Here is a 27190-nt window from a genome sequence, read left to right as displayed (position 1 = left end):
ACAGTTCCTATTCTAAATTACCTGCAGATGGCTACAGCCCAGTGCCTACATAATTCCCCTAACCTGTGACATCCACGGCAGCCCCTCCAACTGGAAAAAGTCTTGCGGGAGGTCCCGCGCACGGGGCATGTCCACCGCGCATGCACAGCTGTCTTCCTGCCCGTGCGCTCCCGCTCCCGCTCAGTTAAGTAAAAAGCAAAGGAATAAGATATAACAATCAAAAGGGGAGGAGGGAGGGTAGGTGAGAACAATCAGCTGCTGTCCTCAGCGAACACCTGCTACAGGTATGTATCATTCACTTTCTCCGAGGACAAGCAGGCTGCTTGTTCTCATGACTGGGGTATCCCTAGCTCCCAGGCTCACTCAAAACAACAAAGAGGGTCAATTGGGCCTCGCAACGGCGAGGACAGAACAAGATTGACCTACGAAGAATAACTAACTGAGAGTGCAGCCTGAACAGAATAAAACTGGGCCTAGGGGGGTGGAGTTGGATTCTAAACCCCAAACAGATTCTGCAGCACCGACTGCCCAAACCGACTGTTGCGTCGGGTATCCTGCTGGAGGCAGTAATGAGATGTGAATGTGTGGACAGAAGACCACGTCGCAGCCTTGCAAATCTCTTCAATAGTGGCTGACTTCAAGTGGGTCACTGACACCGCCATGGTTCTAACACTATGAGCCGTGACATGACCCTCAAAAGTCAGCCCAACCTGGGCGTAAGTGAAGGAAATGCAATCTGCTAGCCAATTGGAGATGGTGCGTTTCCTGACAGCAACCCCCTTCCTGTTGGGGTCAAAAGAAACAAACATTTGGGCGGACTGTCTGTGGGAGCAAGTCCGCTCCAGATAGAAGGCCAATGCTCTCTTGCAGTCCAATGTGTGCAACTGACGTTCAGCAGGGCGGGTATGCAGATGGGGGAAAATGTTGGCAAGACAACTGACTGGTTCAGATGGAACTCTGACACCACCTTTGGCAGGAACTTAGGGTGAGTGTGGAGGACTACTCTGTTATGATGAAATTTGGTATAGGGAGCATGGGCTACCAAGACTTGAAGCTCACTGACCCTCCGAGCTGAAGTGACTGCCACCAAGAAAATGACCTTCCAAGTCAAGTACTTCAGATGGCAAGAAGTCAGAGGCTCAAAAGGAGGCTTCATCAGCTGGGTGAAGACGACGTTGAGATCCCATGACACTGTAGGAGGCTTGACAGGGGGCTTTGACAAAAGCAAACCTCTCATGAACCGAACGACTAAAGGCTGTCCAGAGGTAGCATGATAATGGTAAGCACTAATGGCACTAAGATGGTTCCTTACTGAGTTGGTCTTAAGACCAGACTCCGATAAGTGTAGAAGGTATTCAAGCAGGGTCTGTGCAGGACAAGAGCGAGGTTCTAGGGCCTTGTTGTCACACCAGACGACAAACCTCCTCCACTTGAAAAAGTAACTCTTTTTAGTGGAATCTTTTCTGGAAGCAAGCAAGACTCGGGAGACACCCTCAGGCAGACCCAAGGCAGCGAAATCTATGCCCTCAACATCCAGGTCGTGAGAGCCAGAGACTGGAGGTTGGGATGCAGAAGCGCCCAACCCTCGTTCTGAGTGATGAGGGTTGGAAAACACTCCAATCTCCACGCTTCTTCGGAGGACAACTCCAGAAGAACAAAGAACCAGATCTGACGGGGCCAAAAGGGCGCAATCAGAATCATGGTGCCGCGGTCTTGCTTGAGTTTCAGCACGGTCTTCCCCACCAAAGGTATGGGAGGATACGCGTACAGAAGTCCGTTCCCCCAATGCAGGAGGAAGGCATCCAACGCTAGCCTGTCGTGGGCCTGCAGCCTGGAACAGAACTGAGGCAGCTTGTGATTGGTCTGTGTGGCAAAAAGATCCACCGAGGGGGTGTCCCACTCCCGGAAGATCTTGAGTACCACACTCGAATTGAGCGACCATTCATGCGGTTGCATCAGTCTGCTCAATCTGTCGGCCAGACTGTTGTTTACGCCTGCCAGATATGTGGCTTGGAGAAGCATGCCATGCTGGCGAGCCCAGCACCACATCCCGATGGCCTCCTGACACAGGGGGCGAGATCCAGTGCTCCCCTGCTTGTTGATGTAATACATCGCAACCTGGTTGTCTGTCCGAATTTGGATAACTTGAAAGGACAGCCGATCTCTGAAAGCCTTCAGCGCGTTCCAGACCACTCTCAACTCCAGGAGGTTGATCTGCAGACCGGATTCCTGGAGGGACCACAGTCCTTGAGTATGGAGCCCATCGACATGGGCTCCCCACCCTAGGAGAGATGCATCCGTCGTCAGCAGCTTTTGCGGCTGAGGAATTTGGAATGGGCGTCCCAAGATCAAAGTGAGTGAATCGTCCACCAGCAGAGTGAAGTGCAAAAGCTGGCGGGCACATCCTCTAGATTCCCCGTAGCCTGATACCACTGGGAAGCTAGGGTCCATTGAGCTGGTCTCATGTGAAGACGTGCCATGGGAGTCACATGGACTGTAGAGGCCATATGCCCCAGGAGTCTCAACATCTGCTGAGCTGTGATCTGCTGGGACGCTCTGGCCTGGGAGGTGAGGAATAGAAGTGTCGGCACCCTCGCCTCGGGGAGATAGGCATGAGCCGTCTGTGAATTCAGCAGGGCTCCAATGAATTTGAGTGGCTGGACTGGGCGTAGGTGGGACTTTGGGAAGTTTATCACAAACCCCAGTAGCTCCAGAAGTTGAATAGTCCTCTGCCTGGACTGTAGAGCTCCTGCCTCCGAGGTGCTCTTCACCAGCCAATCGTTGAGATAAGGGAACACATGCACCCCCAGCTTACGTAGCGCAGCCGCAACCACTACTAGGCACTTCGTGAACACCCGTGGTGCGGAGGCGAGCCCAAAGGCCAGTACACAATATTGGAAATGCTGTGTCCCCAGACGGAATCGGAGATACTGTCTGTGAGCTGGCAGTATCGGGATGTGGGTATAAGCATTCTTTAAATCCAGAGAGAATAGCCAATTGTCTTTCTGGGGAGAAGGGTGCCCAAGAAAAGCATCCTGAACTTTTCTCAGGCCAGATATTTGTTCAGGCCTCTAGGATGGGACGCATCCCCCCTGTTTTCTTTTCCACAAGGAAGTACCTGGAATAGAATCCTAGCCCTTCTTGCCCTGGTGGTATGGGCTCGACCGCATTGGCACTGAGAAGGGCAGAGAGTTCCTCTGCAAGTGCCTGTCTGTGGTGGGAGCTGAAGGACTGAGCTCCCAGTGGGCAATTTGGCGGAGTGGAGGTCAAATTGAGGGCTTACCCGCACCGCACTATTTGGAGAACCCACTGGTCGGAGGTTATAAGAGGCCACCTTTGGTGAAAAAAGTTTAACCTCCCCCCGACTGGTAGATCGTCCGGCACGGGCACTTGTATGGCGGCTATGCTCCCTTGGATCCAAGTCAAAAGCCCGTCCCCTGCTTTTGCTGGGGAGCCACAGGGGCCTGCTTGGTCGCACGCTGTTGACGTGAATGAGTGCGCTGGGGCTGAGCCTGGGAAGTCTGTCGGGAAGGAGGATTGTACCTACGCTTATTGTAAGCGTAAGAAGCAGTCTTCTTTCCCCTGAAAAATCGCCTACCTGAAGAGGTAGGTGCTGAAGGCGCCCAGTGGGAGAGGTTGTCGAGGGCGGTTTCCCACTGGTGAAGCTGTTCAACCAACTGCTCGACTTTCTCACCAAAAATATTATCCCCCCGGGAAGGGACATCCGCCAGCCGCTGCTGGGTCCGGTTGTCCAGGTCAGAGGTGCGCAACCATGAGAGTCTGAACATCACTATACCTTGGGCAGCGGCTCTGGATGCAACATCACAAGTGTCATAAATACCCCTGGACAAGAATTTGCGACATGCCTTCAGCTGCCTGACCACCTCCTGAAAAGGCCTGGCCTGCTCCAGCGGGAGCTTGTCAACCAGGTCCGCCAGTTGCCGCACATTATTCTGCATGTGAATGCTCGTGTAGAGCTGGTAAGACTGGATCTTGGTCACGAGCATGGATGAATGATAGGCCTTCCTCCCAAAAGAGTCCAGAGTGCGAGACTCATGCCCCAGGGGCGCCGAGTCGGTATCCCTCGAACTCTTGGCTCCCTTGACAGCAGAATCCACGACCGCAGAGTCGTGTGGCAACTGAGTCCTCATCAAGTCCAGGTCAGTGTGGACTCTATACTGGGACTCCGCTTTCTTCAGGATGGTGGGATTAGATAAAGGCTTCAGCCAGTTCTGAAGCAGTGTCTCCTTCAGGACATTGTGCAACGCAGTGGCGTAGCCAAGGGTGGGCCTAGGTGGGCCCAGGCCCACCCACTTTGGGCTCAGGCCCACCCGGTTGCAGCACACTTATGATGTGGCTGGCAGAGATTCCCACCAGCTGAAAACTCCCAACAACTGTTCCTCCTGCATTCCTTGTAAATAGCAGATCTTTGCCTGCAGCAAGCAGTGACTGATACATACTGCTCGCACCGCCTCCACAGCCTTCCCTCTGACGTACTCCCGCCTATGCGGAAACGGGAAGTTGCATCACTGGGAAGGCTGTGGGAACAACACGAGCAGTGTGCATTAATTGCTGCTCGCTGCTGGTGAAAATCTGCTATTTAAAAGATGTGAGAGAGGGGGGATGTTTGAGAGACCATATGGCATGCAGGAGAGACCAAATCACCTGTGGAATGGGGCGGGGTTCTTCTGCCCACCCATCTTGGGCCCAGGCCCACCCAAAATTTGGTGTCTGGCTACACCCCTGGTCTCCCTCCCAAGAAGCACTGAGGAGTGAGTCTTAGAACTCTTGGTACGTTTAAGAGCGGATTTGACATGGTGAGGAAGCTGCTGCTTTTCAAACCCTGGAAACTTCTGAACTTTATACAAAGAGGTAGCAGGCAGAGTTAAATAGCCATTTCTCTCAATGGAGGGGGGTGAATAGCGGAGTGCCGGATCTATTCAAGGTTGTTAAAACACATATGGACTGTGAAAAATTGCACGAAGACCTTAGGAAACTGAAAGACTGGGAATCCAAATGGTAGATGAAATTTAATGTGGACAAATGCAAAGTGATGCATATTGGGAAGAACAATCCAAATCATAGTTACCTCATGCTAGGATCCACCTCTACGTGTTGTTGTAGACAGTATGCTAAAATCTTCTGCCCAGTGTGCAGCTGCAACCAAAAACGCAAACGGGATGCTAGGAATTTATTAGGAAAGAGATGGAAAATAAGACTGAGAATAATATCATGCCTCTGTATCGCTTCAAGGTGAGGTCACACCATGGAGCGATACAGAGGCATGATATTATTCTCAGTATTGCATTCAGTTTTGGTCACCATATCTCAAAAAAGATATAGCAGAATTAGAAAAGGTCCAAAGAAGAGCGACCAAAATGAGGATGGAACTCCTTTCGTATTAGGAGGAAAGGCTAAAGAGGTTGTGGCTCTTCAGCTTGGAAAAGAGATGGCTGAGGGGAGATATGACTGAGGTCTACAAAATCCTGAGAGGTGTAGAACAAGTAGAAGTGAATTGATTTTTTACTCTTAAAAAATTCAAAGACCAGGGAACACTCAATGAAGTTACATGGTAAAACTTTTAAAACATATAGGAGAAAATATTTTTTCACTCAACAAATAGTTAAGCTCTGGAACTCTTTGCCGGAAAATGTAGTAACAGCGGTTAGCATATTTGGTATTTTAAAAAGTTTGGCCAAGTTTCTGGAGGAAAAGTCTATAGTCTGCTATTGAGCAGACATGGGGAAGCCACTGCTAGCCCTGGGATTGGCAGCATGGAATGTTGCTACTATTTGGGTTTCTGCCAGGTACTTGTGAGCTGGATTGGCCACTGTTGGAAACAGGATACTGGGCTAGATGAACCACTGGTCTGACCCAGTATGGCTATTCTTATGTTCTTATGTTATGTTCTTATTTATAGGACATAAAGAGAGGGGGTCTCCCACATTCTCATCTGAACAGCCTTTAGGATTCTGTGAATGAGCACTATCACTGCTTCCTTAGGGGTGGGTTCAGGAATTGGAAGATATCCAATGTTTCTGCTCTCCCATCTCTAACTGAAATGGGATGGCCTCAGCCATCTTATAAAATCAATGAGTGAGAGAAAAGCTCCTCTGGTAGGAAATTGCATCTCTCATGTGGTGAGGGATGTGAAGGCAGACCAAGAAGTTCCCTGGCTGCTCCACAGAATCCCACGAGTGCTCTGGCTCCTCAGACTCATAGAAGAAGACAATTGGTGAAGTCTGAGTTTCTGCCAGTCTTACACTACTGACAGTATGATCAAAACTTCTTTGGTTTCAAGCCATTCAAGGATTCCTGGTGCCTAAGTGAAGTTTATTCATTTGATGTACTGGAAATGAACACCGGTACTACTGACCTCAACTCCAAGCCCCATTTGGGCCTCGATGCTGAGGTCTATTTCAGGTCTTGAATACTGGCTGAATCACCCCTGCTCTTCACATCAATGATGTTGAAGCTGCAGAATTGCATTGAGTGAAGAAGTGCTCCATCCGTTCATAAAACTGTTCCTCGAAGAAAGTCACTGATAATGGTGGAAGCATCACAGTAGGTGTGGTGAAGTCCTCCTCAGTTATCTGAAGTGTATCAGAACCAGAATCTTGGGTTCATGGAGGCTGACAAACCCTCTCCAATGGCAAGGATGATGAGTGGCCCTCATGTTTAGGGTGCTTCAAGGACACCAGTGACCTTGGTGCCTCAATGCTCTCAGTACCATACTTCCATGGGAAGCAATTTGTAGGAATCTCAGCATCTGCCCACTGTCCTACATCCCACTCTAGTGGCACAGATGAAGATGAGGTCAAATCTTTCATGCAAGATCACTCTTAATGGGATTTATCAATGGTCAATATGAAGGGTGATCAAGACACTCTATGTTGATGCTTCCCCAGTGTCCAAAGCAGCTCCTGGCCCATAGAAACTGATGTTTTTGATGCCAATGTAGATGTCATCGGATATCACTGCCCACTAGTAGAGTTGATTTCATACTGCTTGTTGGTAAAGAATAATATTTTCATGGTTTCTGCACTAATTTTTTTCTCCTAAATTTAGATAATTATTTATGTTGTGTGAACAGCATTAAGAAAAAAGTGGTCAATCTGTCTAGTTCTGTAACTTTCAGTAATGGAGCAGAACAGTATAACCTTTCCCCACCAATTATTATTCCATCTCCTGTCTTGCTTTCTCATTCATTCATCAGAGTCTTTTGTAAAATACTTGTAGAATTATAAATATCATAACCTAGATGTCCCAGTTCTTTTTTAAGTCATCCTAAATACAATGAATTTCACTGTAAATATGCAGCACTATGTTAAGGTTATAAGGTAGTGTTACTAATCACATTACTGGAGAAAGGGCAAAATTACTCATCAATTTACTTTCAACAGTGGGGTGATGATGTGGTCCACCTCAGGCTCTAGCTCCTTCTTCTCTTCTGCAGTCATACTAGGATCCTCAGGTGATGGTGAGGTAATGAACGTGAAGTGCTCTAGTATATCCTCTGCTCTTAAAGGCTTCCTCTTCACAGGGTAGGGAACAACTGAGAACAAGGTATCAGGAGGGATTGGAGGTCCCGAGGGCCCTAATCCCAACCCATCCAAGACCTAAGGCATGAAAGAACATGTTTGTAAATGAGTTTAATTCAAACCTATCTATGAATCAACTTTTATCATGCATTGTCAACAATTCATAATTTTTTGTAACTCCTTTCTCAAAATTAACAGATTTACCAGATCATTGGACTCAAAAGGGTTAATAAAGCATCTTCTGCATATAAACCATGTTTTACCTATGTAGAATGGCTATTATATAATTGTGTTGGGTGTACACATGTAAAAAGTAGGTACACTGAAAGATAGTGCCTACTTTTATATGATCTGTGTGTTCATAGAGGCATAGCTTGGGTGGAGCTGTGATGTATGCACATACTTAATAACATATGTGCATACAAGCACAGAGTACATGGACACACATACATCTATCTTGGCATAACTGTGAATTTTTGTGACAGCATTTTTGTACTACTGGGGATTATTGTTTGTAAGAGCCTGTTTTATAAAGGCACATAAGTATGTATGTTTCCTTTATAAAACATCCAAAAGGACAACTATAATTAATACAGAAAATTCAATGAAAAAGAGGAAGTTATATCATTTACCAACCCAAAAAATCCACTTTACACCTATTTATACCTCTGTAGGAAAATCAGACTAACCGAGCAGTAAATATCTACAAAATATATCAGTTTCAAAAAGGTACCATCAATGAACAATTTGTCAGTTCTTAAATCACTCCATAGGTGGGTGTTTTTTTTTTTTTTTTTTTGGGGGGGGGGGGGGTTCTTGCAAATATATCAATATAATCACTGTCCAACATCACATGAATTCAATTTTTTTAAATTCCAATAATACAATCAAATAATTTATCTGTATCCATACGATATCAAGAGATCACCAAACTGATAAGATATCAAGTTTTGAAATGATCTGTATTATGGTATGTAATCTCCTACACAACAGACAAAAATTCAAGAATCCAGTCTGATTCCAGTTACAGTATACAAAATTGCATTAGCTCTGTAAGCACACACAATTCAAAAATGGCATCTAAAGAATTTAAATCATCATATGACCCTCATAAGACCAGTCAATTACTTTTGTTATGTCAGCATCATCCACTACCACTTACATATTAAAACTCAATCAGTAGACAATATGGGCCAGATTCTAGATATGGAGCCTAAAATATCCATGCAGAACTCAGTTTCGCCTAAGCGTATTCTATAAGATTTACATGCAGTATATAGAATACACGTAGTTGATATCATTGCACCTAAATCTGTGCATACCCATTTAAACCAACGAAAACCTGGTGTAAATCTCGGCATGTAGATTTAGGCAGACTGGGCTGTATATTATAACTACATGTGTATATTTTTGAATGCTCACGAAAAAACACTCCACTTTTGAAATGCACACATTTATTTTGAATTGCACATTTCACCATTTAGGCGCAGTTCATTATAGAATGCACTTACCGAGCTGCGTGCATAACTTGCAATTATTGTCAATTAGTGCTCATTATTGCTTAAGTGCTGTTAAAAATGGTGATTGGTTATTAAGTTACGTGCATAGTTTTAGAATGCACCTGGATTTTGGCATGCAAACCTAGGACCCATATAAAGAATCTCCAGCTATGCAGAGAAAATATCCAATATTGGTATCTGTAATTCAGGTAGCATTGCCCATGACCCTCCCTCCAGTCCACAGGAACATGGTCAGTGAGTCTCAGCGTGTCAAGACCTCATTTTGGACTCCTTAATTTCTATTCTTTTTGCTTTCTTCTCTCTGTTTACTTATTTGTTTACATATTGTATTTGTATTCCGCTGGTCTGGCAATCGCCTTTCCAGTCTAATGTAAGCCACTTTGAGCCCGCATCCTGTGGGAAAAGGTGGGGTAAAAATGCACTAAATAAATAAATATTATGCTGTTTCTCTTGTCAATGAAGTACTAGAGGTGCTGAAAGAATCCCACTACAAATAAGTGATTTATGTTAAGACAAAGATGGCTAGCACAAGTTGTTCTGCCAAAATAGGACTAAGCACAAGGGCATATAATAATGTAAAGGGGGTAGACCACACGCACCTGCCTCAGGAGGTAAGCAATGCTTTCAAGGTTCTGTTCGTAAAAAAGATCCACAAAAATGTGAATGGAACCTTGAAAGCATTTCTCGACTCTTGAGTTAGGCACGTATGGTGCTGAAATGAAGGACTGCATTAAGTCACTATTGCAGTTCTTCTTTTTAATAAATTACACATGTTGGTATCATACTGGTCTATCCCCTTCTTTCTTTTTTTTCTGTTTGTGAGTTGTGCTTGTTGTTAGGGGGGATAATTCTGCTTTTTTTCTGCATATAATAATATAAATCACATATCAGAGAGCACAGGTAGTATCATAGCTAGAATGATTCTCTTACATATAGGATTATCCCAATATAAGACTTCTATAGCTGAAGCACAACTGCTACAATGACCACATTTCATATGTCTGAAAGTGATTTCAGGAGTTATATGATCCATCTGGGTTTAGGATAAAATTTATACCAATGGTTTTACTGTTGCAGGAGGCTATATTAGGATATTCAAAAAATACTTCATACAATGTCAAGATATGCCAGTGAGTCCATATCACATATGCTATCCGAGCTGATAAATGTTGAACAAATGTCAATGCTTCTTTCATTTCCTTGCAGTAATAGTGTAGTAAAAGCTCCTGCTGGACAAACAGTGCTTGTAAATATGTGTCTAACCTCCTTAGCAGAGTAGCCACATTGAAGCAGTAAATCATAAGGTCTCTTGACTGTTGCTTATACTTCGTGAGAATTGAGAATATCCAATGCAGTTAGAAAAAAATTACTAACTGGTAAGCTAGTTTTCAATTTCCATAGATAAAAATTATAAAATTGCAAAAGGTTGTTCCACTCCACACTCTTCTGATACATACATGTATATAAACACTCTTCCTATTCTCATATACTAATATCTAGAAAGATTATCCTTGAAAAATGATAGGTCATAGTAAATTGCAAATTGGGATCCAGAAAAAGAGGTATGTTGACAAAAAGGGAAGCAACGTCTGTGACTGAAACTCACTCACACACTCCACAAATATATATGCTTCCTAACATTCACAAAAGTTTGTCTTTAGATATTTCACATACACTCCTGATTTTGCAAGAACTTGAAGCTATACAAGAACTTATTTGATTGGTGAAATTCCAGCTACAACAAATTTCTGGGATGCCTGTCCGCTCATATGCATGGATCCAAAGTACACACACATGTAGCTGTCTCATAAGCTGTTTTTTTTTCTCCTTCAGAAAGTAAGGCATAAGATTTCCCTCTATTTTCCTTTATTCTTGTTAGTTTCTTAGTTAAATTTAGAGATGGGGGGGGGGGGGGCAACCCTCCTGAGGAAGGTGATAGAGACAAAAGTGGTGACAGAATTCAAAATGACATGGGATGAACACAGAGGATCTATAATTAGAAAATGGATGGTATTAAAAAACCCTAAACGTAAATGGTGCATGTGTGTGGATGTGTCGACTGATGCTTAGATGGTGACTCCAGCAGTGTTGTATAGTACCTAAGTAAATGTAACTAGTTACTGTACTTAAATAAAAGTTTTGTTACTTTTACTTGTAAAGAAGTACAGGATAAAATTTGTTACTTTTACTGAAGTAATAATAAACATAAGGGAATCCTGTTCAGAAGGAATAGATCCTAAGGAGCTTAGCCGAGATTGGGTGGCACAGCCGATGGCGGGAGGCGGGGATAGTGCTGGGCAGACGTATACGGTCAGTGCCAGAGCCGGTGGTGGGAGGCGGGGCTGGTGGTTGGGAGGCGAGGATAGTGCTGAGCAGACTTACACAGTCTGTGCCCTGAAAAGGACAGGTACAAATCAAGGTAAGGTATACACAAAAAGTAGCACATATGAGTTTATCTTGTTGGGCAGACTGGATGGACCATGCAGGTCTTTTTCTGCCATCATCTACTATGTTACTATGTAGTTACATCTGATGATTGCAGTTAAAAGTAAAAATAAAAGCAGAAAGTGTAAATGATGATTTCTCAGTAAACCAAATGAAATAGCAAAACTGGGAACAGGATTTTGCAAACCTTGTTATGTAAACAGTGGATCATCTCATCTTAAATTTTGCTATTCGGTGAATGTAACCTATAAGAACCGGGGAGTTGCATATGTTTGTTGAACTGGTTATTGGCGTCACTTTAAAGTGGAGATGAAGCTAAAGCTGGTAGCAATTCTTGGTGAACAGATATATGTCTCTACCACAACAGACTGCTCATCATCCCATGGAAAAATTTACATTTGAGTAACTGTCCACCGGATTGATAAATCTTTGGGGAGGAAGTCTGCTCATATGACCTTAAGACTGAAAGGTTCCCATTCATTTGATGTTCTTGCATCAATTCTCGAAGATATTCGGAGTTTGCCATCAGACAAAAAATTGTTAGAACAACAGAAGACAATGATTCCAATTTTGTGAAAGCCTTCTTTGTAATTGGACAGCATGATGATGATAATGAAGATAAAGATGAAGATGCATGTGATAAATTAGACAGCACTACTTCTAATGCAGGTGATGATGATGACAATAATGTTAATAAAGTACTCTTTGCTATATGGAAGTCAAGTGTTTCAGAGATTCCCTTGATCTTAACCTGAAGACACAATCAGAAGACATCAGTAATATTGCAACATGGCCTGATTTGAAGGAATGTTTTATCAAGACTGAACAATTTTTTTTTGTTACATTTGTACCCTGTGCTTTCCCACTCATGGCAGGCTCAATGTGGCTTACATGGGGCAATAGAGGGTTAAGTGACTTGCCCAGAGTCACAAGAAGCTGCCTTTGCCTGAAGTGAGAATTGAACTCAGTTCCTCAGTTCCCCAGGACCAAAGTCCACCACCCTAACCACTAGGCCACTCCTCCACTCCAATCCACTTTCCACTAGTTTTATTTTATTTATTTATGCATTCCTGTATCCCACTGTTATCCAAAAACAAGTTTTGGTTCAAAGTGGCTTACCAATTACATTCTGGTTTATAGTTGCAGTATTGGTTTACATTTTACAGTTTGGTTGAGAGTTATGGTGATGCTTACTGTTACTATTTATCTTTTGGTCAGGACTTATAATGATAGTTTGTAACTAGTTTATTTGTTGTAGAATTTTTTTAAAAGTTGTGTTTTCAGTTCTTTTCTGAATAGAAGATAGTTTGTGATGCTTCTTGTGATCTTTGGTATTGAATTCCACCATTTGGAGCCCAGGTATTTCTGTGGAGCTGGTACGTCAAGCTCCATCTCTGGCCGTCTTCAAATCTAAGCTAAAAGCCCACCTTTTTGATGCTGTTTTTAACTCCTAACCCTTATTCACTTGTTCAGGACCCTTATCATCCTCACTGTTATTAATCCGCAAACGAACCTTTTCCGGAGATATGAAGGTGGTAGAACGAGAGGACATGAAATGAGATTGAAGGGGGGCAGACTCAAGAAAAATGTCAGGAAGTATTTTTTCACGGAGAGAGTGGTGGATGCTTGGAATGCCCTCCCGCAGGAGGTGGTGGAGATGAAAACGGTAACGGAATTCAAACATGCGTGGGATAAACATAAAGGAATCCTGTTCAGAAGAAATGGATCCTCAGGAGCTTAGCCGAGATTGGATAACAGAGCCGGTAGTGGGAGGTGGGGCTGGTGGTTGGGAGGTGAGGATAGTGCTGGGCAGACTTATACGGTCTGTGCCAGAACCGATGGTGGGAGGCGGGGATAGTGCTGGGCAGACTTGTACGGTCTGTGCCCTGAAAAAGACAGGTACAAATCAAGGTAAGGTATACACAAAAAAGTGGCACATTTCTTGGGCAGACTGGATGGACCGTGCAGGTCTTTTTCTGCCGTCATCTACTATGTTACTATGTTACTTTAATATTCCCTTATCTCGTTTGTCCTGTTTGTCTGTCCTAATTAGATTGTAAGCTCTGTCGAGCAGGGACTGTCTCTTCATGTTCAAGTGTACAGCGCTGCGTACGTCTAGTAGCGCTATAGAAATGATAAGTAGTAGTAGTAGTAGTAGGTAGTTAAATCCGGCCATGTAGATATATTTGTATGTTATGTTTCTACAGTTGGGTAGGTGAAGAAGTAAGTTGCTTCTGGTTTCAGGGTTTGTGTTTCTTGGGGATAGTTCTACCAAGTCAGTCATGTATTCTGGAGACCAACCAAATAATATTTTGTAGATGATGGTGCTTGCTTTGAAGAACAGGCTTGCCTTGATTGGCAGTCCATGTAGTGTTACGAGTAGTGGGGTAGCTCTTTCATATTTTGACTTCTTGACAATTAGCCTTGCCACTGTGTTTTGGATGGTTTGCATTGATTTTAGGGTGCTTTCCTTGCAATCGATGTATACTGCATTGCAGTAGTCTAGTTGTGAAAGTATCGTCGATTGTATTATTATACAGAATGATTGCCTAGAAAAGTAGTCTCTGATCCTCCTCGGTTTACTAGTGTTCTGAAGCATTTTGTTGTTACTGCTATTTGACTGTCTAGTGTTAGGTGTTTGTCGAGAATGATTCCTAGCATTTCTAACTGTGTTTCAATTTGGTATATTTGGTGGTTTATTGTGAAATTTTGGTGGGCTGTGGGATTATGTGGGCTTGGCAGTACCAGGAATTTGGTTTTGTCTCTGATTTTGAAATTTCTGCCCAGTTTTCCATAAGGTCCAGACCTGTTTTGACTTTGTCCATTATTTCTGTGATGTTGTTGTTGAAAGGTATGTAAATGGTAATATCATCTGCCTAGATGAATAGGTTAAAACCCATGATCTAAATGAAATCACCAATGAGATCAACCAAAGCCTCCAAATCATGCATTCCTGGGCAGACGCATTCCAGTTAAAACTTAACGCAGAAAAAATACAATGTCTCGTACTCACCTCACAGTATAACACAAGCAACTTCAACATTATAACCACACCAAACTTTTCTCTCCCCATCTCAAACAACCTGAAAATTCTTGGAGTTATCATTGATCGAAACCTCACACTCAAAACCTAAGTGAAGAATACAACGAAAAAGATGTTCCACTCCATGTGGAAACTCAAAAGAGTAAAACCGTTCTTCCCGAGATCCATCTTCCGGATCCTGGTACAATCAATGGCACTAAGTTATCTGGATTATTGCAACGCACTCTACGCTGGCTGCAAAGAACAGACCATCAAAAAACTTCAAACAGCCCAGAATACCGCCGCCAGACTCATATTTGGTAAGCCAAAGTATGAAAGTGCAAAACCCTTAAGAGAGAAACTTCACTGGCTCCCACTTAAGGAATGGATCACGTTCAAGATCTGCACGATGTACACAAAATCATCCACGGAGACGCCCCGACATACATGCTAAATCTTGTGGACCTGTCTCCTAGAAACGCCAAAAGATCACCCCAAAATTTCTTAATCTACACTTCCCCAGTTGTAAAGGACTAAAATACAAGCTTGCACATGCGACGTCCTTCTCTTACATGAGTACACAGATGTGGAACGCACTACCAGCTGACTTGAAAACAATCGACGAAATATACAACTTCCGTAAATCTCTGATGACGTATCCCTTCAACAAGGCCTACAAAGAAGACCCATAGCTTAAATATCCCACCTCATCAATCCACCCCAGTCTGAAAGCCATCTTTCAATATCTATTTTCTTAAAACTTCTTTCCTATCCTTAATCTCTTTGTATCATAATGGCAATACCACAACAAACCTCTGTATCAGCTCTTTGTATCATACTAATCCCTTTGTATCACCAATTGTATCTGACAACCTGGAAAGGTAACGCCAGAACTAATCTCTGTAAGCCACATTGAGCCTGCAAATAGGTGGGAAAATGTGGGGTACAAATGCAATAAATAAATAAATAAATAAAATGATCTCTAGATTTGTTCTGAGTGCAGCCATCAATACATTAGTGTTGGTGATATTGGTGAGCCTTGTGGTACCCCACATTTGGAGGTCCAGGATGTTGATAGCTGGTTGGACATCTTTACAATGTAGGATCTAGTCTTTAGGAAGCTGTTGAACCATGCAGCCACTATGCCGCTGACTCCCATGTAATCGAGCAGGGTCATCAGTGCTGTGTGGTCTATTAGATCGAACGTGCTTGACATGTCAAATTGCATTAGTAATATATTCTGAACATGGCTTATTAAGCTTCTGAACTTCGTTATCAGAGTGGTTAGGACCATGTCAGTGCTGTATGTGGTCTGAAACCTGATTACGATTTATATATGATTGAGAATTTTGTTAGATATTCCATTAGTTGTTGTGCTACCAATCCCTCCATTGTTTTGGTCAGTAGTGGTATTCAGGCCACTGATTTGTAATTTGTGAAATCACTGATCTTGTTGGTTGTGTTCTTGGGGATTGGAATGAGAATGATTTTGCCTTTGTCTTTTGAGAATTGTTCTTCTGCTAACATATATGTGATATGTTTGGTGATGCATTTGATGAAACAATCTAGTGGGTTTTTCATCGTGTGGTTGGGGCATTTATCTAGCAGACAATTAGCATGTGCATATTTAGTCAGTAGCAGGGGCGTAGCCAGACAACAGATTTTGGGTGGGCCTAGGCAAGAAGTGGGTGGGCACCAAGTGTTCTCCCCCGTCCCAACCACCACCCAAAAAAATACCTCAGCTGGCGGGGAAATGCTGCTTTCCACCTTGGCAGTCTGCAGCAGGCATGCACTGAAAACAGAGCATGCGCAGGTGCCAGTATCGTGGAGAGTAGCGTTTTCGTTACCATCAGGGTGAAGTCTTCAGCTGGCCAAGCTTGGGATCCCCACCAGCTACCGCTAAACATGTTCTACTGTTGGGTGGGCCTGAGCCCTAAATGGGTGGGTCCCGGCCCACCCAGGCCCATCAGTGGCTACGCCACTGGTCAGTAGTGTTTTTACTGTGCTCATTTTGGGTGGTTTGAATGCAGACCAAATTCTGTCCGCAATGATGTGGGTGTTGCTGGTTTTGCAGTCTTGTAGGCAGTCTATGATGGAAGTTTGCGGTATTGTCAGGTTGGATCTTGTCTTTGCTATTTTTTGTTCAAAGTGTTCAGCTAGCTCATTCGCTGTAGGTGGTGTGTCAGTTGATGCCAGTGTGTTCTGTGTTTTCAGTAAGTTGTTCATGAGTTTGAATATTTTTTTCATATTGTTCTGTTCTGGGTTTGTGTATGTGTTGTAGTGTTCTGCTTTGGCTTTCTTTATATTGTGTTTGTACATTCTTATAGATTTTCTCCATGTGTCTTTGTTTATTTCTGTTTTATTTTTGGTCCATTTTCTTTCTAGTCTCCTGCACAGTTGTTTTCATGTACAGTAGCTCATCACTGAACCAGGATCTAGGGTGCTTTTTATTTCTTGTTTTAAGTGGTGCTGGTTTGTCCAGTGTTTTTTTGCATGTTTCATCCCAGTTCCTCATAAAATGAATGTCATTTGGTTCTAGGATGCTATGTTCAGTCAACACTGTTTTCTAGAAGGTGTGGTTGTCCACCTTCCCTCTGGTTGTGAGTGTATGTGGTGATCTTGTTTTTTTGTTCTTTCCATTCACTTTCCATTGTAGTGTAAACATGAGCTAGCTGTGACTGGCCATGGCACCTGTTCCCATTTGTGGTTCTCTATTGTGTGATTGTTGTTTGCTGGTAACCTATGGGCTAGCAAGTCCAATAGGTGGCCTTTTGTGTGGGATGCAGTGCTTTGTGCTGTTGTGAAGTTCCATTGGTTTAGGAAGTTCATTACGGTTTTGGTGTTAGTGCCGTTGTTTGTCTAGGTGCAGACTGATGTTGCCAATTAGTAGGACATTTTGTTGGTTTGTGCAGGTGTTTGATAAAAAGTCCATGAAATTGTCCTCAGCATTTGACCAGCTACCTGGGGGTTCAGCAGAATAGTATGATACACAGTTGACCTGCTAGTGTTGTGTCAGTGATTTTGCATGCCAGGATTTTGATGACTCGACCGTGGAAGTTGACTTGTACATTATTGCACCTCCCCCTCCTTTTTTTTTCCTGTTTATGTACATTGTTTTGTATCATGGTGGGCATATGTCCAGCACTCTTGTGTCGTCTTCTAGGTGCACAATCCCTTTTCTCTATAGTTTTAAACTGAAAATTTTTCTAGAGGATAGTACCTAGTCTTGAACTGTTCTAAAAGATAGTTATTCCCTGTTCTTGCCTGCTGGAGAGGTAGAATGGCAGTTGGCCTGAATTAGGTGTGAATTAAGGTGTGAGGAAGTAGAGCAGTTGCTAAGATTACTAAGGGCAATTTGATTACTGGGCTAGCTTCAAAGGGTTTGTTTGAAATAGTCTCCTTAGAATCCAAAACTATAAAGATAGGAAAGGTCCCACTCAACTTTCTTTCTGAGAAGTTCTGAGAGAAGAGGACATCTCTATGGGTAACAGACATTATTCTATTCTGAGCCTGGTAACTTAAAGATTAGGGTTTAAAAGAGGAATTGTAGGATATTGATAAACACAGTTAGAATTTTAAAATTAAAAAAAAGAGCAAGCAAACTTTATTAGCTAGTCTCCATAGCCTTTTCCCTTAGTTTTAAAACTTGAAGCTTCTGCTACAGCTTAAAGATTAGGGTTTAAAAGAGGAATTGTAGGATACTGGCAAACAGAATTTTAAAATTAAAAAAAGCAAGCAAACTTTATTGGCTAGTCTCAATAGCCTTTTCCCCATAGTTTTAAAGCTTGAAGTTTCTGCCACAGTTTAAAGATAAGGGTTTAAAAGAGGAATTGTGAGATTTTGATAAACAAAGTTAGAATTGTAAAATAATAATAATAAAAAATAAGCCAACTTTATTAGCTAGTCTCCATAGGTTTAAAACTTGAAGTTTCTGCCACAGCATTAACAGATAGTCTCTAGAAGGCACAGAAGGGCCCAGTTCAGTCTTAGAAAGAAAATAAAAATATAAGAGAGGGAAGCAAGTATTATTGACTAGTTTCCATAGTGCACAATCCCTTTCCCTATAGTTTTAAACTGAAAATTTCCCTAGAGGATAGTAGCTAGTCTTGAACTGTTCTAAAAGATAGTTATTCTCTGTTCTTGCCTGCTGGAGAGGTAGCACGGCAGTTGACCTGAATTAGGAGTGAATTAAGGTGTGAGGAAGTAGAGCAGTTGCTAAGATTACTAATGGCAATTTTATTACTGGGCTAGCTTCAAAGGGTTTGTTTGAAATAGTCTCCTTAGAATCCAAACTGTATAGATAGGAAAGGTCCCACTCAACTTTCTTTCTGAGAAGTTCTGAGAGAAGAGGACATCTCTGTGGGTAACAGACATTATTCTATTCTGAGCCTGATAACTTAAAGATTAGAGTTTAAAAGAGGAATTGTAGGATATTGATTAAACACAGTTAGAGGCAGATGCAGCAACCAAACGTAAAAAAATCTAAATCGTTAAAGTCCCTAACGATTTTAAAATAACGAAGAATGCACCAAAAAAAAAAGTCACACATGCTGAGATCGGTATTGAAACGTACAATGTATCAAAGAATCACAATACACATCGTTAATCGGCCCCCAAATCATGCGCAGAGCAGCCACGCGTTATGTTAGCTGCTCTGCGCATGCCACAAACATTCAAAACACAGTCAAAACACAATCACATGGCTCCCAAATCAAAACAAAAATAAAAAAAAAGGGTCGGGAGGGGGCAAAGACGCTCGTCAGGAGCGTCCTGTATGGCCGTCCTTGCCCCCCCCCCCCCACCCGTGGTCGCCGTTCCCCCCTGCCCCACTTCCCCCTGCATTCTAAATTAAAAAGCAAGAAGAAAAGCAAACGTACCTTTAGCAGCCCCGGCCCCCCTCCCTTCCTCACTACTCTGTCTCCCCTCAGCTCTGCCTCCCGACATCCTCCGCCCTGTGCCCCGCCCCCTCTTGGGGTCGTCGCCGCCATTCCCCTCCTCCATCGGGCCCCCCTCCCTCTTACCGGGACCGTGCAGCGCCTCTCTCCTCTGTCCGAAGGCGCTGCACGGGCAAGAAGAAAGCTGATGCCTGTCTTCGCACAGCTTCGGTCGCGCGTCTCTCTCCTCCTGGGCCCGCCCCTGTCTGACGTCGGTAACCTACGTAGGTTACCGACAGAGTAGTGAGGAAGGGAGGGGGGCCGGGGCTGCTAAAGGTACGTTTGCTTTTCTTCTTGCTTTTTAATTTAGAATGCAGGGGGAAGTGGGGCAGGGGGGAACGGCGACCACGGGTGGGGGGGGGGGCAAGGACGGCCATACAGGACGCTCCTGACGAGCGCCTTTGCCCCCTCCCAACCCTTTTTTCAAATTTTTGTTTTGATTTGGGAGCCATGTGCTTGTGTTTTGTTTGCAGTCTGAGGACAGGGATGCATGCCTAGAAAAAAAATATTTTTGAACTCCTTGGGGCTTGTAGAGGCTTCTGTTTATGGATTGTGCCTTTCAGTTTCAGTTTCCTTTTGACCAATCACAGTGCTATTAGCTCTGCTAATGCGCTGGGGTTGGCTCACAGTTTGTTTTTTCACTACTATTTTTCCTGGCACAGAGCTGTCCTAAAGAGAGGTCCAGACCTCTCGTTAGATTTCCTGCCTTTTTCCTGCGTAAAGGCAATCGGAAAAGGTTAGTGCATCTCGTTTCAATGGGGTTTTCACACTAATTGCTCATCTCCATTCCATTTTCGTTAGCTGCTGGCTTCCTCGGTAAAAGCCCTTTGATGCATGCAACGGATCAAATTTTCCTCGTTGGAGGGTCATTAAAGGCTCATTAAGCTTTAGTGCATCTGCCTCTTAGAATTTTAAAATAAAAAATAAAGCAAGCAAACTTTATTAGCTAGTCTCCATAGCCTTTTCCCTTAGTTTTAAAACTTGAAGTTTCTGCTACAGCTTAAAGATTAGGGTTTAAAAGAGGAATTGTAGGATATTGACAAAAACAGAATTTTAAAATAAAAAAAGCAAGCAAACTTTATTAGCTAGCCTTTTCCCCATAGTTTTAAAGCTTGACAATTCTGCAACAGCTTAAAGATAAGGGTTTAAAGAGGAATTGTGAGATTTTGATAAACACAGTTAGAATTGTAAAGTCTCCATAGGTTTAAAACTTGAAGTTTCTACAACAGCATTAACAGATAGTCTCTAGAAGGCACAGAAGAGCCCAGTTCAGTCCTCATTCCTGCCCACCCCTAGCGCAACTGTTCATTTATAGTCAATTATTCTAATTAAGACAAGAGGAGAATTTTCAATAGTCTGAATTACGTGTAATTAGTTTCTAAGAAGCAAACCCTAAATAAATTGCAAATTACAACGATCATAATAGACATCTGATATCCTTAGTGCCTTAAGAAGTTTTAATTAAACAACTCCATAATATAAAGATGCAGACAGCAGTCCAGCAGCGAGAAGGGTGCTATCCAGTCTTTTCCATTGAGTGTCACATGTATGATTATCTCCCATTTGGTGAGATGTCATATGTGTGTGCTCGATGCAAAGAGCTCCTAGCTCTCAGAAAACGAGTCCGTTCTCTTGAGGCTAGAGTAGCAGACTTGGAGGAGCTGAGGGAGACAGAGAGGTACATAGAGGAGGCCTACAGGGACATTGTAGAGATGTCCCACCTCCAATCTGGCAGCCCCTGTGCTGCCTTGGAGGAGGGAGGTGTCCTAAAAGAACAGCATCACCTTGGTGAAGCTGGAAGTAATCCTGTAGATAGGTCCAGCACACCAGGGAATGCAATGTGCTCTTACACCGAGGATGTGTCTCCAGGAGCTACTGCCCAGGTGGGAAGGGTTAGGACAGCTGTTGTAGTGGATGTTTCGATTATTAAGCATGTAGATAGTTGAGTGGACGGTGGACGTGAGAATCGCCTGGTCACTTGCCTGCCTGGTGCAAAGGTGGCGGACATCACGTGTCACCTAGATAAGATTAGACAGTGCTGGGGAGGAGTTGGCTGTCTTGGTACATGTGGGTACCAATGACATAGGAAAATGTGGGAGAGAGGTTCTGGAAGCCAAATTTAGGCTCTTAGGTAGAAAGCTCAAATCCAGAACCTCTAGGGTAGCATTTTCAGAAGTGCTACCCGTTCCACGCACTGGGCCCAAGAGACAGGCAGAGCTCCAGAGTCTCAATGCGTGCATGAGACGATGGTGCAGGGAGGATGGTTTTAGATGTGTTATGAACTGGGCAACATTCTGGGGAAGGGGGAGCCTATTCTGAAAGGATGGGTCCCACCTTAACCAGGGTGGGACCAGGCTGCTGGCATTGGCGTTTACAAAGGAGATAGAGCAGCTTTTAAACTAGAGACTGGGGGAAGGCTGACAGTAGCTCAAAAGAGCATGGTTCGGAATAAGGTATCTTTTAAAGATATCACCAAAACAGGGAAGATAGGGTATCCTGATAACGAGGTTGCAAAAGAGACCGTAGTAGATCAGGTGTCCTTAAATAAAAATAAAAATCAGACAAAAGATTGCAATTTAATACAGACAAGTACTGAGCATAACGTAAATAGGCACAACAAACATAGTTTGAAATGTCTATATGCTAATGCCAGAAGCCTAAGAAATAAGATGGGAGAATTAGAATATATAGCACTAAATGAAAAATGAGATATAATAGGCATCTCTGAGACCTGGTGGAAGGAGGATAACCAGTGGGACACTGTAATACCATAGGGTGGATTGAATTGGTGGAGGGGCAGCACTGTATGTTAAGGAAGGCCTTGAATCAAATAGATTGAAAATTCTACAGGAAACAAAACACATCTTGGAATCCCTGTGGATTGAAATTCCATGTGTAAAGGGGAAAAGGATAGAGATATGAGTGTACTACTGTCTGTCTGGCAGGATAAACAGACAGATGTAGAAATGATATCGGAAATTAGGGAGGCTAACAAACTGGGCAACACAATAATAATGGGTGATTTCAATTACCCCAATATTGATTGGGTAAATGTAACATCGGGGCATGCTAGGGAATAGGCGCCGACTCCGTGGGTGCTGTGGGTGCTCAAGCACCCCCAATATTTTCAGCCACTCAGGCACTGGCAGGGGCGGGGGGCGTCGACTTCTGAAGGGCACCGCCGCCGCTTACCCCTCCGACGTTGCAGACTGCAGCTGAGCGTCTATTTAAATTTACCTCCGTCGCAGCATCAGTGTCCCGCCTTCTTCAGCGTCAGTGAAAGCACTGGCCGCTAGCAGCCTTCCCTTCCCTTCGCTCGACAATGTCCCGCCCTCGCGGAAATGATGTCAGAAGAAGGCGGGACACTGCCGAACGAAGCGAAGGGAAGGCTGCTAGTGGCCAGCGCTTTCACTGACGCTGAAGAAGGCGGGACACTGTTGAGCAAAGTGAAGGGAAGGCTGCTAGCGAGCGGCCAGTGCTTTCACGGAGGTAAATTTAAATAGAAGAGGGCGGGCAGGTGAACATGGGAGCGGGAGGGTAGGGTAGGTGAGAGAAAACTAGCATTGATCGATGGAAAGGAAGGCAGGGCCCAGGGAGAGAGGACGGAAATGGCTTGATATGGATGGATGGAGCATGGAGGTGGGGAGAGAAGAGCATCGATGGATCATGGGAGGGCAAGGCCCAGGGAGAGAGGAGGGAAATGGCTTGATATGGATGGATGGAGCATGGAGGTGGGGAGAGAGGAGCATCGATGGATCATGGGAGGGCAGGGCCCAGGGAGAGAGGAGGGAAATGGCTTGATATGGATGGATGGAGCATGGAGGTGGGGAGAGAGGAGCATCGATGGATCATGGGAGGGCAGGGCCCTGGAGAGAGGAGGGAAATGGCTTGATATGGATGGATGGAGGTGGGGAGAGAGGAGCATCGATGGACATGGATCATGGGAGGGCAGGGCCCAGGGAGAGAGGAGAAATTGCTGGACATGGAGGGGCAGGGAGGAAGGAGAATTGCTTGATATGGATGGATGGAGGTGAGGAGAGAGGAGCATGGACATGGATCATGGGAGGGCAGGGCCAAGGGAGAGTGGAGAAATTGCTGGACATGGAGAGGAGGGCAGGGGAGAGAGGAGAATTGCTGGATATGGATTGATGGAGGGGGCAGGGGAGAGAGGAGCATTGATGGACATGGATGGGAGGGCAGGGGAGGAAGAAGAATTGCTTGATATGGATGGATGGAGGAAGGGGCAGCAGGGAAGAGAGGAGAATTACTGGATGGAGGGCAGCGGAGTTGCTGGACATGGGTGGATGGAGGGCATGGGAGAGGAGAGTTGCTGAACATAGGTGGATGGACAGGAGCAAAGAGTTGCTGGACATGGATGGAGGGGAGGGCAGTGGAGAGAGGAGGGTTGCTGGACATGGGCGGGTGGAAGGGAGGGCAGGGAGAGAATTGTTGGACATGGATGGAGGGGAGGGAAGGGAAGACAGGAACGAGATGCACATGGATAGAGGGGAGAGAGAAGAAATGCTGGACATGGATGGAGGGGAGGGAAGAGAGAGGAAGGAGATGAGATGAGGGAAAAGGAAGAGAGGAGAAAAACTGCACATGGATGGAGAAAATAGGCAGAAGCTGGATCCACTGGACAGTCAAGTCTGCGGAGGACCCAGCTTTTACTTATGGATATAGAGCAAGAAATGAAGAAGAAAGGAGGAAAGTAAAGTAATAATTGGAAAGGAAGCCCAGGAAACGGAGTTAAGAGGACAGATAGCAGCAGAATCAGATACTGGGCCAGCATGATCAGAAAAACAGTCACTAGACAACAAAGGTAGAAAAAAATCATTTTATTTTCATTTTAGTGTTTGGAATATGTCCACTTTGAGAATTTACATCTGCTACATCTGTTGTCTTATTTTGCAATGTATAGCAATGTGTTTCTTTCTGTTTGTCTGGTATTGTGCTGCATGCAGGGTCTAACTTCTTAGGATTTCAGGTTAATTTTTGAAGAATTTGAAGAGGGGCTATCTCTGTTCTGCATGTGTGACTGCAAGGCTAAGTGTCTGAATAGGGATCTGTTTGTTAGATTCAGAGATTTTGCTAACACATTGTTTTTCAGAGTTGGCAAGACTGTCTGTTCTCATAATTCATGGTTTGTGTCATTTAGAGTATAATGGAGCTGTAACAGCTTACAGAAATTATTTATAATGAAAACAACAAAAAAGCTATTTTTCTTCTATACTGGTGTAATATTTTCAATGATGCCATGGCTGGTAAAACGAGTGTGACTACTGTAGGGGTGGAGCCATAGTGATCCCACCCCTGGATGTGTAGGGGCGCTGACTAATAGGCTGCAGGAGGACGCCAGAAACCCTAGGACCGGCTCTGCACCTGCCGGAAGTCGGAAGTTTCCTTCGCACCAGCCTACCTGCCCAGTGCCCGCCCTATTCTCCCTCAGTTCTCCGCCGGTCCGTCCTCACCTTCCTGTGTGCCGCCCAGAATTTTAAAACTCATCTTACCTCGGGTCCCGGCGGCAGCATTGAAAGGCGAGCAGGCTCGGCTCTTCAGCCTTCCCTTCTCTCTCAGCTCTGGTCCTGCTCTCATTTTCTGTTTCCACAAGGGTGTGACCAGAGCTGAGAGAGAAGGGAAGGCTGAAGCATCGAGCCTGCTCGCCTTTCACTGCTGCCGCCGGGACCCCAAGGTAAGATGAGTTTTAAAATTCTGGGCGGCATGCAGGAAGGCGAGGATGGACCGAACGAGGACTGATGTGGGAGAAGAGGTCAGGCTGGGGTTGGGACTGGCACTTGGAGGAGAGGGGGGCCTGGAACTTGGAGGGGAGGGAGGGGGGAGGGAGGGGGCGGGGGAATGCACCACCTGTTAAAAAAAAAATTCAGCACCCCCAATCATTTTGAAAAGTTGGCTCCTATGCCCATAACCCACACAGTTAGTGAGCGCTAATTTTTAGCACAACCTAAAAACTCTAGTGTACCTCAGTAAGCAGGGCCCTAAATTTGATTTGGGTTTTAATATCTTGGTCTTATTTCTTGTCTCTTGGTATTCCACCATGAGAGCTTACTTTTCTTCGTTTGGCCTTTCAATACTGGGCCCATTGTTTATAAACTGCTGTTTCAAGTATTTTCATGTTGCAAATGTAAACCATGTTCACAAATAATAAAGATTTTGTTGGGCAGTAAGATATAATGGAGCTCGTATTCAAAGCACTTAGACTTAAAAAGTTATTATGTAACTTTGTAAGACCTTTGAAAATATGCCTCAATGTTTCCTAACCTCTTAACGGAGAGGGTCTTTTACTAAGGTGCGCTCACGTTTTGGGCGCATGCTAAAATTGTGGGTGCGCTAAACGTTAGAGATGCTAATGCATTCCTATGAGAATCTCTAACGTTTAGCAAGCCCACAATTTTAGAGCGCGCTAAAAACATGAGCGCGCCTTAGTAAAAGACTACTACTACTACTTAACATTTCTAGAGCACTACTAGGGTTACGCTGCGCTGTACAATTTAACAAAGAAGGACGGTCCCTGCTCAGATGAGCTTACAATCTAAAGGACAAAATGTCAAGTTGGTGTAGTCTAGATTTCTGAGTATAGGTGTGGTGGTTAGGTGCCGAAGGCGACATTGAAGAGGTGGGCTTTGAGCAGTGATTTGAAGATGGGCAGGGAGGGGGCTTGGCGTATGGGCTCAGGGAGTTTGTTCCACGCTTGAGGTGAGGCGAGGCGAGGCAGAAAGGGCGGGGCCTGGAGTTGGCGGTGGTGGAGAAGGGTACTGAAAGGAGGGATTTGTCTAGAGAGCGGAGGTTACAGGTAGGAACGTAAGGGGAGATGAGGGTAGAGAGGTAAGGAGGGGCTGCAGATTGAGTGCATTTGTAGGTTAGTAGGAGAAGCTTGAACTGTATGCGGTACCTGATCGGAAGCCAGTGAAGTGACTTGAGGAGAGGGGTGATATGAGTATATCGGTCCAGGCGGAAGATAAGACGTGCAGCCAAGTTCTGAATGGACTGAAGGGGGGATAGATGGCTAAGTGGGAGGCTAGTGAGGAGTAGGTTGCAGTAGTCAAGGCGAGAGGTAATGAGAGAGTGGATGAGAGTTCGGGTGGTGTGCTCAGAGAGGAAAGCGCGAATTTTGCTAATGTTATAGAGGAAGAAGCGACAGGTCTTGGCTGTCTGCTGGATATGTGCAGAGAAGGAGAGGGAGGAGTCGAAGATGACACCGAGGTTGCGGGCAGATGAGACGGGGACGATGAGGGTGTTATCAACTGAAATAGAGAGTGGAGGGAGAGGAGAAGTGGGTTTGGGTGGGAAGACAAGAAGTTCGGTCTTGGCCATGTTCAGTTTCAGGTGACGATTGGACATCCATGCAGCAATGTCAGATAAGCAGGCCGATACTTTGGCCTGGGTTTCCGCAGTGATGTCTGGTGTGGAGAGATAAAGCTGGGTGTCGTCGGCATAGAGATGGTAGTGGAAGCCATGAGATGAAATCAGGGAGCCCAGGGAAGAGGTGTAGATTGAAAAAAGGACGGGTCCAAGGACAGATCCCTGGGGGACTCCGACCGAGAGCGGGATAGGGGAGGAGGACGAACCATGAGAGTGTACTCTGAAGGTACGATGGGAGAGATAAGAGGAGAACCAGGAGAGGACAGAGCCCTGGAATCCAAAGGAGGACAGAGTGTCAAGAAGTAAGTTATGATTGACAGTGTCAAAGGCGGCGGATAGGTCGAGGAG

At 44.6% G+C, this 27190-nt stretch overlaps 1 protein-coding gene across 1 annotated transcript in view; it reads right to left on the bottom strand.

The window, feature by feature from the left end:
* The window catches only part of HYDIN (HYDIN axonemal central pair apparatus protein), a 2443906-nt gene that overhangs the window by 797610 nt on the left and 1619106 nt on the right, over positions 1-27190 (bottom strand). Inside the window, exon 70 of the mRNA XM_030205004.1 lies at positions 7395-7619. Coding sequence (XP_030060864.1) covers positions 7395-7619 — 225 coding nt within the window. The remainder of the gene's footprint in view (positions 1-7394; positions 7620-27190) is intronic.

Source organism: Microcaecilia unicolor, chromosome 5, assembly GCF_901765095.1.
Source record: "Microcaecilia unicolor chromosome 5, aMicUni1.1, whole genome shotgun sequence".
Classification (NCBI taxonomy): Eukaryota; Metazoa; Chordata; class Amphibia; order Gymnophiona; family Siphonopidae; genus Microcaecilia; species Microcaecilia unicolor.
Note: the sequence above shows the minus strand (reverse complement) of the source record. Positions and strands in the feature narration are given on the sequence as shown.